Genomic DNA, 15414 nt, shown 5'->3' on the forward strand with positions numbered 1-15414 from the left:
CACCATCTAATCTATAACATTTGGGTACGACTTTAACCTAATACTTCAATTCACCATATGACTCAATCTTCTGGATACGACGTGAACAAAATTCCCCATCCAACCCGTACCATTAGGTATGAGTCGAATTAAATCGGTAAATTCGGATACCAAGGTGTATTATACTCAATGTTTATTATTCTTTTATTTGATTAAAAAATTACAAAAAGACATCAAATCATGTTCTAGAATGGAATTGAATGCTAAGATAACTCTTAATTTGGAATTAGAATTTGAGGAATTAATTTTTTTAATTTATATTAACCATTATCAATCTTTGGATCAATTTTCATTATAGTTTAGATGTCATCATGCATATTTACCATGCCATTGTCGCGACCTAAAATATCGGTTAACACTTAGGTTAATGGATTATCAGGCTAATTAAAGACTAACCTAATACGGACTCTTCCAAGCCCTACCAAATCACAACTTAGGTTAATTCAAATGATTTTACTTTAGAGTCGCCACTAACCATTCTTGGTAGGTTGGTTAGAAACCTAAATAAAATAGCAGGAGGACTAATTTATTCTTACGGACTAGAGATTTAAAGATTCAGGGAATTGATTATATTAACTAATTAAAGCTAATGCCCTTTCGGTACCTTAATTCCATGAGATATCCTAAATCGGCAACTCGAGCCTAATTGGTTTAATCTTATAATTCAAATGAGGTATTTTTTTTTTATGTTTTCACTTTCTTAGATGAATGCAATACATGACATACAAAGACTAACCTACGTGTTGAATTTATATGATTAAATTAATCATGCAAAAATAATATCAAATTAATGCAACAGTCAAAGCAACATGCAAACAGTCATGCAATTAAATAAAATAAACATGGAAAGATTATATATAACATGCGAAAAATTATGATTAGACTAAGTAGCGTCCAATTCTTGGTTCGAACAAATCAATCACGCAATTACACTAACCAAGCATGAATATCTTGAACATGATACTAAGGACATGCAAAATGGCATGGCAAAATATAACGTGTGACATGGACATGCAAATACATAATATGCGAACAATGACTATGCCACAATGTAATATGCATGATTTTCAAAGAAATGGAAAAATAAATGGGTGATACTTGAAAAAATGAATGGCATCAAGAAATAATGCAATATATGAAATGAGCACATTTTTTTAAATATTTTCTTATATTTTCAGTAATAAAAGATGCATGAGATAAAACACAACTCGAAGATATGCAAGTGATATTTTTGAAAACATGGAATGCAAGATAAGATACTCAAAAATATGTAGAAAATATGCAAGATATGCAGACATAAAATTCGAAAATAGGCATGAAGATGACGTGAGATATTCAAGATATGCATGGAATCACATAAGACAAGATGAGCTTATTTTTATTCCTTTTCCTCTGAACTTTCAGCCAAGACAAGAAATGCATGAAGGATTTCCTTATTCAATTATATCCCACATTAACAAAGAAGATAAGGCTTCTTCCTAAAAAAAATTATTAGATATGGCTTTTAAGGAAACCATATCTTACTAAATCTTTTAAGAAATTTTAATATTCATGGGAATCAATCGAAAATAAAGATATCATTCAAGATCAAAGAAAATCTCTATCCACAATAAGATAACAATCAAGAGCAAGAAATCATGGATGTCCATCTTCATCTTTTTCCAAAAATTATAATGCCCAAAATTTAAAATCGGCTTATGAAGATAGCGAATCGGATCTAAATGGCAGTAGATCATATTAGTTAACTTCTCATCTTTACTAAGTTGGAAAATCGTACTCGAATGGCAATGGGTAAAATTGTCCAGCTTAACATGGACATTGTCTATTAGCAAAAAGATTTTCCTAGCTTAGATTTGGGGCCTTTTTAATTATTCTGAAAATCGTGCCTAAAACATGAATCAATGAAATCAAGTGACCCCCTTTTCCAAAGAAAGTTTTGAAAAAAATTCGAACTTTGTAATTAATCTTGCAAAAATCGTTCCTTTCAACTATCAAAACTTAAGAATCAATGCTTTAGGTGGTAAAAAAAAATACGTAGATTCAAGAATAACCGCGGCATATGCAAGTTCAATTCAAACGGCTGCATAATTATCAAATCAAAGTAAGAACATTACCTGTTGATGCCGAGCAAAAATTGGACCGAAACGTCAATGGTAATCACCTAAACAGTGCTTTTTTTGACGTAAAGAGCAGCGAAACAGCTCCTATAACATCTACAAATTCGTCCTTAAGCAGCGGGAATTTCCAATACCAAGTACCAACGAACTCCAACACTAAACAACGGCATAGTAATAGGGCAAAAACCGCAGCTATAGGTACTGGAACTGCAGTAATAGATCAAAAACTGCATTAATAGAACCAAAATCGCAGTAACAGGAAAAAAGTAGTAATAGGGCTTGAAACTGCAACTATAGAGGAGAAAACTGCAGAGAAAAAGCCTTGAAACGCAACAATAGGGGAGATGCGAGATTGAGCGACGAGAGGAGCATGGAGGCGGACAGGATGATGTGACGAACTCGACCAAAGGATTAGAATCTTGACCGGTGGGAGAGACTTTCGAACTCCTTTGTTCTTATTGAGAAAACCTTCCTTCTAAATATTTTCATTCTGACAAAACTATCCTTATTCAGATAGAATCTATTTAATGTTTATAAATATTTTATTGCAGGATGAACACATGAATAAAAGCTTATATTTTTCCAAACCCGATGTTCGGACTCAAGGTGCAGTCATCATATATTTGCTTCTAAAGTCGTTCAAATGGAGAAGGCTATTGCCTGTGAAGACTTATTCTTTTGAAGATACATATGACACATCAGCAATGATTTTATTGAAGCTCGAGTCACTTGTTCAAAGTCTGTTCATATTTAGAGAGTCTCTACTTTTGAAGACTGCTTCTGAATAATGTTCAAATTCTGAGATAATTTTCAGACAAATTCTAAAGACCCACGATTGGCATGTTTCCGATATTAGCAATATCTTTTATGGAAGTTTGTAATATTTGATTGACAAGATTATTTTCCAATTAGATCAGGAAACTATCTACGATTGGATATTGCCTTTCAAGAATAAGAATTGTTGTTTATTTGAATCAACTCTACTTTTGGAAACTGAAGATTTACTTGTATGGGCAATTGAATCGAAGAGTTCGAGACTCTACTCCAACGGCTACTATATCTCCTAGATACAGTTTCCTTCAATTGTGATTGATGATGTCCGATTAATGATTGAAGAATGATCCTTTGATGGCTTGTCTAATGGCTAGTTTGGAAGCAAAGGAGTATAAAAGAATATCTATGGTGACCAGCAGAGTGAGACAAGAACATGTAATTTCAAAGTGCTTGAGTTATTCAGATTCACATACTTATTCTCGAAAGTTACACATATTATCTTTGAGAGGTTTTGTAAGAGCGATTGAGAGTGATAATCTCTTGTAACCTCTATTGATTCATCTAGTGGAATCCAGCCAATCGGCTATCATCGTGGGAGAGTGGACGTGGGCCTAACAAGCCGAACCACTATAAACACTGCATGTAATGTTCTCTTTCCTGAACTCATATTATTGTATTTAGATCACTCGTATGCTTTCTTGCTGATTCTATTCAGATTGTGTTTTAAAACTGTTTTAATTCCACATTAAGTTTCAAAATTGTTCGGAATCACTTATTCACCCATTCTAGGTGATATTGCTAGATACAACAATTGGTATCAAAAGAGGTTGCTCATATTTGTAAAGTATTTTTACTTCAAAGTTAACGATCTACTATGTCTAGCAACCACTTCTTAGGAATAGGTGACTCGCATTGTGGCAACAAACCACCATACTTTGATGGAAAGGATTACAACATGTGGTGCAATAAGATGAAGTGGTTCTTCAAAGCATCGGACGATCTAATGTGGGATGTTGTTGTCACTAGAGTAGTACCTGCTGTCATTGCAACACCTTCTACTGGAAATGAGACCACCACAAATGCTACAGCAACATTATCGGATACTAAAAGGGCTAAAAGACAAGGACTTGATTCTAAAGCTATTCATGCATTACTTTGTACTTTGTCTACTTCATTGTATAATCGTGTTGTAGAAGAAGAATCAGCAAAGGCTATATAGGATAGACTTCATGTCACGTTTTAAGGAACTAATAGGATGAAGGAAACCAATTTTAGCATTCTGCTGAGCAACTATGAAGCCATCAAGATGAAGCCAAACGAATCAATTGTAGATATGATTAACAGATTCCAAATACTAGCAAGTGGACTCACAACGCAAGGTGCTCCAGTTCCTAAACCGTGCAAGTCAGGAAAATTCTTTGAGGTCTTATAGATGACTGGAATTACATCAAGCCCTCAACACAAGAGTGTCAAACAATCAAAACATTGTCTGTAGATGAGCTTGTTGGAACTCTAAAATCATATGAGACAAAGCGAGCAAATAAGACAAGAAACTCTAAAGGTATGAAGTCCATTGCATTAAAATCTGAAATTAACCATGAATTGTCTGATTCAGATAATGTCACGACCCGAACCTTACGAACCGTCGACATCCCACCTGGCCTCGCTTGCGTACACTTCTCCAGGATCCTCAGGCCAACAAAATTAAACAACACATGCGGAAACAACAACAATCCCCATACAGAAAACCAACAAAACTACGATAACTTGGGATGGTAAAAACATACATATGTACATATATACATAGTTGTTACAAATTGTCAACCCTAGGGCTTCGGGGGGCCATTGTACAAGCCCGTGACCACCTACAACAAAAGACACGTGGTCGAAGCCCGCTATACAACCAAAATACAACACGCCACAAAATTTTGAGGCCAACCATCTAATCCTCGTCCTCGTCCTCGCTACCCAGCACAAACCCATATCGGGCTGCCAGCTCGGCCTCATCTAACTCTAGAGACCGATCGGCATCCGAAGGCTCCATAACTTCACCATCTGCGCCTGCGGGTACCACGGCTACGGGGTCGGGCGCCAAAACTTCAAGTGCAGCATCGGGGTTCACCACCTCTCCATCCGGGGGTGCAGCATCCGCAAGATCGTACTCCCCGACTCCATTAAAGGGAACATCGAAACCTCTCAATGGTCCCGTGGTCAAGTCCTCGTGGCGATAAGTCCATGCCACGTAGGTCCGAGGCTTCCAATATAGCTCTCCGGTATCTACCCAAACTGTAGTTGTATATCTATAATAAACTTGATTTTCCCCGACAGGATACTCTGTCACTTGCGTATCCATGTCCCGGGGAATCCCGAACTTCGGAGGCGGAACACTCATGGCTGAGGCGGAGGGTCTGAAAAATAACAAACCCACAACGGGGTGAGATAAAATCTCAGTAGGAAAATCTCTAACCCTAAATCAGGCCGCTAGTGCCTCCAGACACAATCTAGGCGAGCAACAATTTCCAACAACTCTTTCTTTCTCGCCCAAAAATTCCACAATTAAATTCCAACAAATTCCACTCTTTCTCCGAAAATTCTCACACCTTCTCAAATATTCTACGTTACTCCCCTCTCGGCGTTCCACGCGTCGGTTTGATAATAAAATATTCTACGGGCTCCAGGGCACATTTTTAACACATCAGGCCATAATATAAATATCCACATTACTCCGAAAATTTCTACGTTACTCCAAAAATATTCCACGTTCCTCCAGAATATTCCACGTTACTCCAGAAATATTCCACGTCACTCCGGAATATTCCACGTTACTCCAAAAATATTTCATGTTCCTCCGGAATATTCCACGTTACTCCGGAAATATTCCACGTCACTCCGGAATATTCCACGTTACTCCAAAAAATATTCCACGTTCCTCCAGAATATACCACGTTACTCCACCGCCATCAAATAAGTTCATAACATTGAGTCTCGGACCTTTATGGAACACGGCTCTATACATATACCAGGGTCTCAAACACATAGGAATATGACCCACGGATCTCGGTCTCGGACACATAGGAACACGACCGGATCAAGTCTCGGACAATTAGTCAAACACGACTCACTTTAGTCTCGGACGACTTAATTGAACACGACTTTCTTACTTTCTTGGTCTCGGACAATCGGACGAATACGGCTCACTTTGGCCTCAGACGACTTGATTGAATACGACCCTCACATTTCCTCGGTCTTAGACAATCAGACGAATACGGCTCACTTTGGCCTCGAACGACTTGATTGAATACGACCTTCTCATTTTCTTAGAATCGTTCGGGACCACGTGATTCACTCACGTTAGAGAATTAATAATTCGGGATCACCCGATTAATTCACACTAATCCAAAGATTAATCCAGACTACCCGAACAATTAATACTATCATAGTATCCAATCCACGCCATGCGACCATATTATGCTAACGTAGCAATTTATAAATCACGTGACATTATAATTATACTAACGTGGAAATTTATCACGGCCGAACAATAATAATTTTCTAATATATAATTAATTTACGACTATAGTACTAAACTATAGTAATCATGCCACATTTAATTGGTACCATGGCATAACAACTTTATGTCACATAAAAGTAACCCTAGTTAATGTATAACTAACCATGGTACGAAAATTAACTAGAGTCAAATACTAACCTAACCATGATTAATAAATAGCATAAAGTAACTTTAGTGAGGGCATAAAGTAACCATAGTTAAACTTTGACCACTATTATCTTCTTGACTTTACTATTCATGCAAGAACAAGCTTTCTCTCTCCTCCATTTCTGCAAATTTTCGGCCAGCACATATTCAAGCTCATTTCCACCAATTTCTTCATCAAAATCTCACAAATCCTTGGTCTTTTAGCAACCTAGTCACCTAATTTAGGTTTAGAAACAACCCTACCTCAAAAACTCGCAAAAACCTCCGTTGAACGGTTGAGGAAAAGCCCGAACCAAGCGGCGGTTCCGTCGATCTTTGCATGGCCAGCGATTTGTCGACGATCTAGGAACCTCAAGCTATCCAAAGCGACTCCGGGGAGAGCTCGAAGAATTTTCGGCAATGGAGAGTGAGAGAGAGGGTGTTCGGCCAAGTGAGGGAGAGGGAGAGAGAGAGTGAGGTAGAGAGAAAGTGAGCTAGAGAGAGAGAGGGTTCTTGGATAATGAAGAAGAAGGGGCCAATATAATAATTAATATAGGTTAATAATATTAATTATGCCCACAAAATCAAGAGAAAAAAAATAATTATCTCCCCTCATTGGCTAGTCAATCTCGGCCAAAAGGGGAAATGACCAAAATACCCTTCGTTCCAAGTGAAAAATGGGGTATTTTTCGAGGGCAAATGGGTCCTTTCCCATCCCCAGTCCAAATATACTTTTCCTGAACCTCTTTGGGGCGAACCGCGAAGGAATTTCACACGGGATAAGGAAACGTCCAAAATTTTTATTTATTGAAACCCCTAAAGGTCCGACGTCAAATTCTGAAGCTCGATTCGTGATCAATCTCAATCAATAGAATTTTCAGCGTATCTCAAACTAACGGGCGGCTTTTAGGAGTTACGCGTATCGACCCGTGATTAAAATCACGATTAAGAATTACTCGAGCCATGGCGACCTTGGTTGTCAATCAATTGCGAGGGTCAATCACTAGTCCCGATGGACACGATCGTTAGAAAATAATTCGGGGACGTTTGGAACCCACACGAGGTCGAACGGAATCACCCGTGATCCAAGCGTTGGGTATTATCCAAATCGTTCCTTAATTATTCTAGGATCGGCCTATATTGGTCCAAAATATTCCCTCGACAATTTCCATGGCCAAAGAGTCAGTCCATGACCAAGTTCTTAGGTCCACGTACTTGATTTTCCTAGCTAGCCATTCCCATTTGGTTAGTCTACTCGAGAGGGATCGGTTTCGAGTGAGATTCGACTGAAGTACATCGATGAAACTTTTCATTTATTGAAGGCTTCAAAACGAGCCGGATTACGGGATGTCACAATTCTTCCCCCCTTACAAAAATTTCGTCCTCGAAATTTACAACAAAACTTATCTATTCAAACAAATGGGGGTGCGGTTGCCTCATCGTTTCTTCATTTTCCCAGGTTGCCCCTTCCGTTCCATGATGTTCCCATACAACCTTCACCGGTGGAATTATCTTGTTCCTCAGAACTTGTTCCTTTCCGTCTTCTATTCACACTGGTCTCTCCACATACGATACTCTTTCATCAACTTCCACAACTTCATGATCCAGTATATGAGTTGGGTCCGGCTCGTACTTCCTCAACATAGACACGTGGAAAACGTTATGGACTTGGGACAAGTTCGGCGGCAAGGCAAGTCGATAAGCCAACATCCCAATCCGTTCCGGGATTTCAAATGGACCTACGTACCTCGGACTTAATTTTCCCTTCTTCCCAAACCGAGATAAGCCACGCATCGGCGACACCTTAAGGAAGACATGATCTCCCACCTGGAATTCCAACGGTCTACGTCGTCTATCCGCATAACTCTTCTGACGATTACGGGCAGTCTTTAGCCTTTCTCTGATCACTTTCACTGCCTCAACGGATTGCTGAACCAGCTCTGGTCCCGTTATGCTTCTCTCGCCAACTTCATCCCAACATACTGGAGTTCTACAAGCTCTGCCTTACAACGCTTCAAATGGTACCATTCCAATACTCTGCTGGAAGCTATTGTTCTAGGCAAACTCTACTAAATGCAGTTGTTCCTCCCAGCCCCCTTTAAAATCTATCACGCATGCTCTCAACATATCTTCAAGAGTCTGAATTGTTCTTTCTGATTGTCCGTTTGTCCCGAGGGTGATAGGCGGTGCTAAACCGCACTTGAGTTCCCATCGCATTCTGAAGACTTTTCCGGAACGTCGCAGTAAACTTGGGGTCTCTATCCGACGTAATGGTTCTTGGCACTCCATGTAGGCGAACTATTTGGCGCATATACAACTCATCATACCTTTCCATTGCGAAATCCTTTCGCTTTGCCAAAAAATGTGCAGACTTAGTTAATATGTCCACGATTACCCAAATTGAATCGTGCCTCTCTCGACTCCTCGGTAATCCCATGACAAAGTCCATGGTAACGTGTTCCCATTTCCACTCGGGAATCTCCGGTGGTCGAAGCAAACCTCCAGGCTTGCAATGTTGTGCCTTTACTTGCTGGCACGTCAAACACTTAGCCACATGCTTGGCCACGTCCACCTTCATTCCATTCCACCAGTAATGTTGGTGCAGATTCTGATACATTTTAGTGCTGCCTAGATGCACACTATAACTACTCCGATGAGCTTCTGACAAAATCTTTTCCTTGAGCTCCTCATCATTAGGGACACACAGACGTCCACGGAATTTCAAGATTCCGTCCTCGGCCACTTGAAACTCGGGTTTCCTCTTGGTGGCATCCATCTCCAAAATTTTCTGAATGTCGGGATCCATCGATCGCAACGCTTTAATCCTCGCTCGAATCTCTGGCTCAATCCTCAGAGTTGCCGGTAGACTTGAGAGATTGCAAACTTCCAACTTAAACTCTGAATCTCTCAACTCTTCCAATAAGGTCCATTCTTTCACCATCAAATGCACCATGCTCGACTTCCCACTCAGAGCATCCGCTACTTTATTCGCTTTTCCTGGGTGATATAAAATATCACAATCATAATCCTTCAATAACTCCATCCAACGGCGCTGCCTCATATTCAGCTCTTTTCGGGAGAACAAATACTTTAAACTCTGATGATCCGTATAAATCTGAAACTTTTCTCCCCACAAATAATGCCTCCAAATCTTCAACGCAAAAACAATAGCCGCAAGTTCCGGATCATGCATTGGATAGTTCTGCTCATGAGGCCTCAGCTGTCGCGACGCATACGCGACCACCCCGCCATGTTGCATTAATACACATCCAAGTCCCTTTAGCGAAGCATCGCTATAAATTTCAAATCCTCCAGGACCCGATGGTATCGTCGAAGCTGGTGCCGTCGTCAACCTATGCTTCAGTTCTTAGAAACTCCTCTCACACTTATCTGTCCATTCAAAACGAGTTTCCTTCTTCGTTAGCTGCATTAGCGGAATAGCTATCGAAGAAAACTTTTCCACGAATTGGCGGTTATACCCTGCTAAGCCTAGAAAACTCCGAACCTCCGTGACGGACGTCGGTCTTGGCTAATTCACCACGGTCTCAATTTTCGCCGGATCTACTGAGATTCCATTACCCGAGACGATATGTCCAAGGAACGCTACCCGGTCGAGCCAAAATTCACACTTGCTAAATTTGGCATAAAGAGCGTGTTCTCTTAAGGTCCGTAGAATGATGCTCGGATGATGTTCATGTTCCTCCAAACTCCTCGAGTACACCAGAATATCATCGATAAACACGATGACAAACCGATCCAAGAATTCTCTGAACACCCGATGCATCATATCCATAAAGGCAGCCGGGGCATTGGTCAATCCAAAAGGCATGACCGTGAACTCATAATGCTCATATCTGGTATGGAAAGCGGTCTTCGGTATGTCCTCTTTCTTGATCCTCAACTGGTGGTAGCCCGTCCTCAAATCGATCTTAGAAAATACTGAAGCGCCTTGCAGTTGATCGAACAAGTCATCTATCCTTGGCAATGGATACTTGTTCTTAATGGTCACTTGATTCAATCGCCGGTAGTCAATGCATAATCGCAATGACCCATCCTTTTTCCTTACAAACAACACTGGCGCTCCCCAAGGCGATGCGGCGGGGCGGATACATCCTTTATCCAGCAATTCTTGCATCCGAACCTTCAATTCCTTCAACTCTGAGAGGGACATTCTGTAGGGCTCCTTGGAAATCGGTTCTGTCCCTGGTGCTAACTCAATCACAAATTCCACTTCTCTTTCGGGTGGTAATCCCGGCAATTCTTGGGGAAAGACATCGGGATAATCACGCACCACGGCTATATCATCTAGCCTCGATCCTTCAATCGACGAATCCACCACTGCAGCTAAATATCGTTGGCATCCTTCATTTAACAACTTAGTCACTTCCAGTGACGAGATCAGGGGAATCGAGATTCCTCCTCGACTTCCCACAAACTCAAATCTAGGATGACCAATAGGATTAAATTGGATCACCCTACTACCACAGTCAAAAACAGCTCTTTGCTTTCCCAGCCAATCCATTCCAATTATCACGTCATAATCATGCATAGTCAAAACTGCTAGGTCTATTAATTCTTCTCTACCGCCAATGACTATCTTACATCTAGTACACCCTAAGGTAACCAATACTTTATCCTTTAAGGGCGTAGTTACGTGCAATATTACTTCTAGCAGTTTTAACTCAATCCCGACTAACTCCACAAATTGAGTAGATACAAATGAATGGGATGCTCTAGAATCAAATAAAGCATATGCAGCATGATCACATAAGGAGACCGTACCTGTGATCACGCCAAGTGCATTCTTTGCCTCATTGCGCGCCACCGCATACACTCTCCCTTGCACCGGCGGTCTATTCTGGTTATTTTGTGGAGTAGCTCTAATCTGAGGTCTCACTTGAGGTCTTTGGGGCTGAAATCGCTGTTCTGGGGCTAGCTCCGAGCAATTCCTTATATGATGATCAAATTTTTCACATTTGAAGTATGCCCCCTTCCTGCTCGGGCAAGGCACGTTCCCGTGCCTTACGCCACAAAATCGGCGGTTCTGGTTGGACTGATACATCGGCTTCCCATTATTTCTCCCGACTGGAGGGACGAAGCGCCGGTTTCCCATCATTGGCCTCATGCCAAACCGGCGGTTGTCCCCGGCTGGCATAAACCGCGATCCGGATGCGGCAGCCCTCTCTTTCATGTCTCGCTCTACCATCTGACCCCGCTCATACAACTCGTCATAATCTCTCGGGTTCAGCGGGATCAACCGACTGCGAAGTTCCGGCCTCAATCCATCCCGGAACCTTCTCGCTCTATCCAGTGGATTCTCTACCATCCTCGGTGCATACTTTGACAATCTCGAGAATTCAGCCTCATACCGATCTATCGTCATATGGTTTTAGCGGAGCTGCTGAAATTCTAACATCTTTCGCTCCTGAGCAGTCTCTGAAAAGTATTTCCCATTGAAGACTTCGGTGAAGATAGTCCAATTCGGTACTTTACCCTCCGGGAAAACTCTTCCCTTGGTGGCCTTCCACCAATCACTGGCCGTGTCTTGAAGCCGATACACTGCCGGGGTTACTTTCTCCTCCTCGGTGCAACCCAAAACCTCAAATGCCTTCTCCGGATCTTCTATCCAACGAGGTGCAGCTTCTGGGTCACCCTTTCCAGTGAATTTTGCCGGTTTCAACTTCAAGAACTGTTCTACTAGCCGATGCATCTGCCTATTCCCATTGTCATTTCCCCGATTAACATTGCCTCCATGGGCAACAACAGTAGCCTCGGCGGCTTGGGCAATAGCGGCGGCTCGTTCTCGAGTGTGCCTACCCATGAGATTTCCTATTTCCTCAAGAGCCCTAAGGACTCCATCCACTCTCGGATCTTCTCTAACTGTAGTTCTTGAACTAGAGGCTCTCCTAGAACCTCCTCTAGATGCTCCTCTAGAACTTCCTCTGGAACCTCTACCTTGATTTTCCATTTCTATCAACTTTCTTCACAACACCCGAACCAAAATAATTCCGCCAAGGAATTAGAGACCTAAACCACCCACTTGAGTCTAGCAGTTTCACACACCTTAACACAGCAATTAGCTCAAGGCTAATAATCGTTTCTAGTAAACGATTCAACAAACAAAACCAAAATTTAGCATGAAAACAATCAATCAAGCAAATCACGGGCGCATTTTCAAATGCCTTGCATAATGCGATTAGTTTGCGTAGACACCTAAGGTCTCTCTACCTAACCATCCCAAAGTTATCGCTCCTTATCACTCCATAACGCTTCCAAACTTGGATCGAGCTGACCTTGCTCGATACCACTCCCGAACGAGGATGTCACGACCCGAACCTTACAAACCGTTGACATCCCACCTGGCCTCGCTTGCATACGGTTCTCCAGGATCCTCAGGCCAACAAAATTAAACAACACATGCGGAAGCAACAACAATCCCCATACAGAAAACCAACAAAACTACGATAACTTGGGATGGTAAAAACACACATATGTACATATATACATAGTTGTTACAAACTGTCAACCCTAGGTCTTCAGGGGGCCACTGTACAAGCTCGTGACCACCTATAACAAAAGACACGTGGTCGAAGCCCGCTATACAACCAAAATACAACACGCCACAAAACTATGAGGCCAACCATCTAATCCTCGTCCTCGTCCTCGCTACCCAAGACAAACCCATATCGGGCTGCCAGCTCGGCCTCATCTAACTACGGAGACCGATCGGCATCCGAAGGCTCCATAACTTCACCATCTACTTCTGCGAGTACCACGGCTACGGGGTCGGGCGCCAAAACTTCAGGTGCAACATCGGGGTTCACCACCTCTCCATCCGGGGGTGCAGCATCCGCGGGATCGTACTCCCCGACTCCATTAAAGGGAACATCGAAACCTCTCAATGGTCCCGTGGTCAAGTCCCCGTGGCGATAAGTCCATGCCACGTAGGTCCGAGGCTTCCCATATAGCTCTCCGATATCTACCCAAACTGTAGTTGCATATCTATAATAAACTTGATTTTCCCCGACAAGATACTCTGTCACTTGCGTATCCATGTCCCGGGAATCCCGAACTGCGGGGGCGGAACACTCATGGCTGAGGCGGAGGGTCCGAAAAACAACGAACCCACGACGGGGTGAGATAAAATCTCAGTAGGAAAATCTCTAACCATAAATCAGGCCGCTAGTGCCTCCACACACAATCTAGGAGAGCAACAATTTCCAACAACTCTTTCTTTCTCACCCAAAAATTCCACAATTAAATTCCAGCAAATTCCACTCTTTCTCCGAAAATTCTCACACCTTCTCAAATATTCTACGTTACTCCCCTCTCGGCATTCCACGCGTCAATCTGACAATAAAATATTCTACGTGCTCCAGGGCACGTTTTTAACACATCAGGCCATAATATAAATATCCACATTACTCCAAAAATTTCTACGTTACTCCAAAAATATTCCACGTTTCTCCGGAATATTCCACGTTACTCCAGAAATATTCCACGTCACTCCAAAATATTCCACGTTACTCCAAAAATATTTCACGTTCCTCCGGAATATTCCACGTTACTCTAGAAATATTCCACGTCACTCCGGAATATTCCACGTTACTCCAAAAAATATTCCACGTTCCTGCAGAATATACCACGTTACTCCACCGCCATCAAATAAGTTCATAACATTGAGCCTCGGACCTTTATGGAACACGGCTCTATACATATACCAGGGTCTCGGACACATAGGAATATGACCCACAGATCTCGGTCTCGGACACATAGGAACACGACCGGATCAAGTCTCGGACAATTAGTCGAACACGACTCACTATGGTCTCGGACGACTTAATTGAACACGACTTTCTTACTTTCTCGGTCTCGGACAATCAAACGAATACGGCTCACTTTGGCCTCGGACGACTTGATTGAATACGACCCTCACATTTCCTCGGTCTTAGACAATCGGACGAATACGGCTCACTTTTGCCTCAGACGACTTGATTGAATACGACCTTCTCATTTTCTTAGAATCGTTCGGGACCACGTGATTTACTCACGTTAGAGAATTAATAATTCGGGATCACCCGATTAATTCACACTAATCCAAAGATTAATCCAGACTACCCGAACAATTAATACTATCATAGTATCCAATCCACGCCATGCGACCATATTATACTAACGTAGCAATTTATAAATCACGTGCCATTATAATTATACTAACGTGGAAATTTATCACGGCCGAACAATAATAATTTTCTAACATATAATTAATTTACGACTATGGTACTAAACTATAGTAATCATGCCACATTTAATTGGTACCATGGCATAACAACTTTATGTCACATAAAAGTAACCCTAGTTAATGTATAACTAACCATGGTTCAAAAATTAACTAGAGTCAAATACTAACCTAACCATGATTAATAAATAGCATAAAGTAACTCTAGTTAGGGCATAAAGTAACCATAGTTAAACTTTGACCACTATTATCTTCTTGACTTTACTATTCATGCAAGAACAAGCTTTCTCTCTCCTCCATTTCTGCAAATTTTCGGCCAGCACATATTCAAGTTCATTTCCACCAATTTCTTCATCAAAATCTCACAAATCCTTGGTCTTTTAGCAACCTAGTCACCTAATTTAGGTTTAGAAACAACCCTACCTCAAAAACTCGCAAAAACCTCCATTGAACGGTTGAGGAAAAGCCCGAACCAAGCGACGGTTCCGGCGATCTTTGCACGGCCGGCGATTTGTCGACGATCTAGGAACCTCAAGCTATCCAAAGCG

The 15414-nt window shown here is 41.6% G+C and overlaps 1 protein-coding gene across 1 annotated transcript; it reads right to left on the reverse strand.

Moving 5' to 3' along the window:
• Positions 1-12016: 12016 nt before the first annotated feature.
• LOC125313658 lies at positions 12017-12448 on the reverse strand. Its single transcript, XM_048273464.1, has one exon. It carries the CDS (start codon positions 12446-12448, stop codon positions 12017-12019), a length of 432 nt encoding a protein of 143 aa, XP_048129421.1.
• Positions 12449-15414: the final 2966 nt, after the last annotated feature.

This window comes from Rhodamnia argentea, chromosome 2, assembly GCF_020921035.1.
Source record: "Rhodamnia argentea isolate NSW1041297 chromosome 2, ASM2092103v1, whole genome shotgun sequence".
Taxonomy (NCBI): domain Eukaryota; kingdom Viridiplantae; phylum Streptophyta; class Magnoliopsida; order Myrtales; family Myrtaceae; genus Rhodamnia; species Rhodamnia argentea.

Bases quoted from the DNA above. Each gene is read 5' to 3' on its own strand.
- LOC125313658 (XM_048273464.1), bottom strand. From the start codon at position 12,448: ATGGGTAGGCACACTCGAGAACGAGCCGCCGCTATTGCCCAAGCCGCC.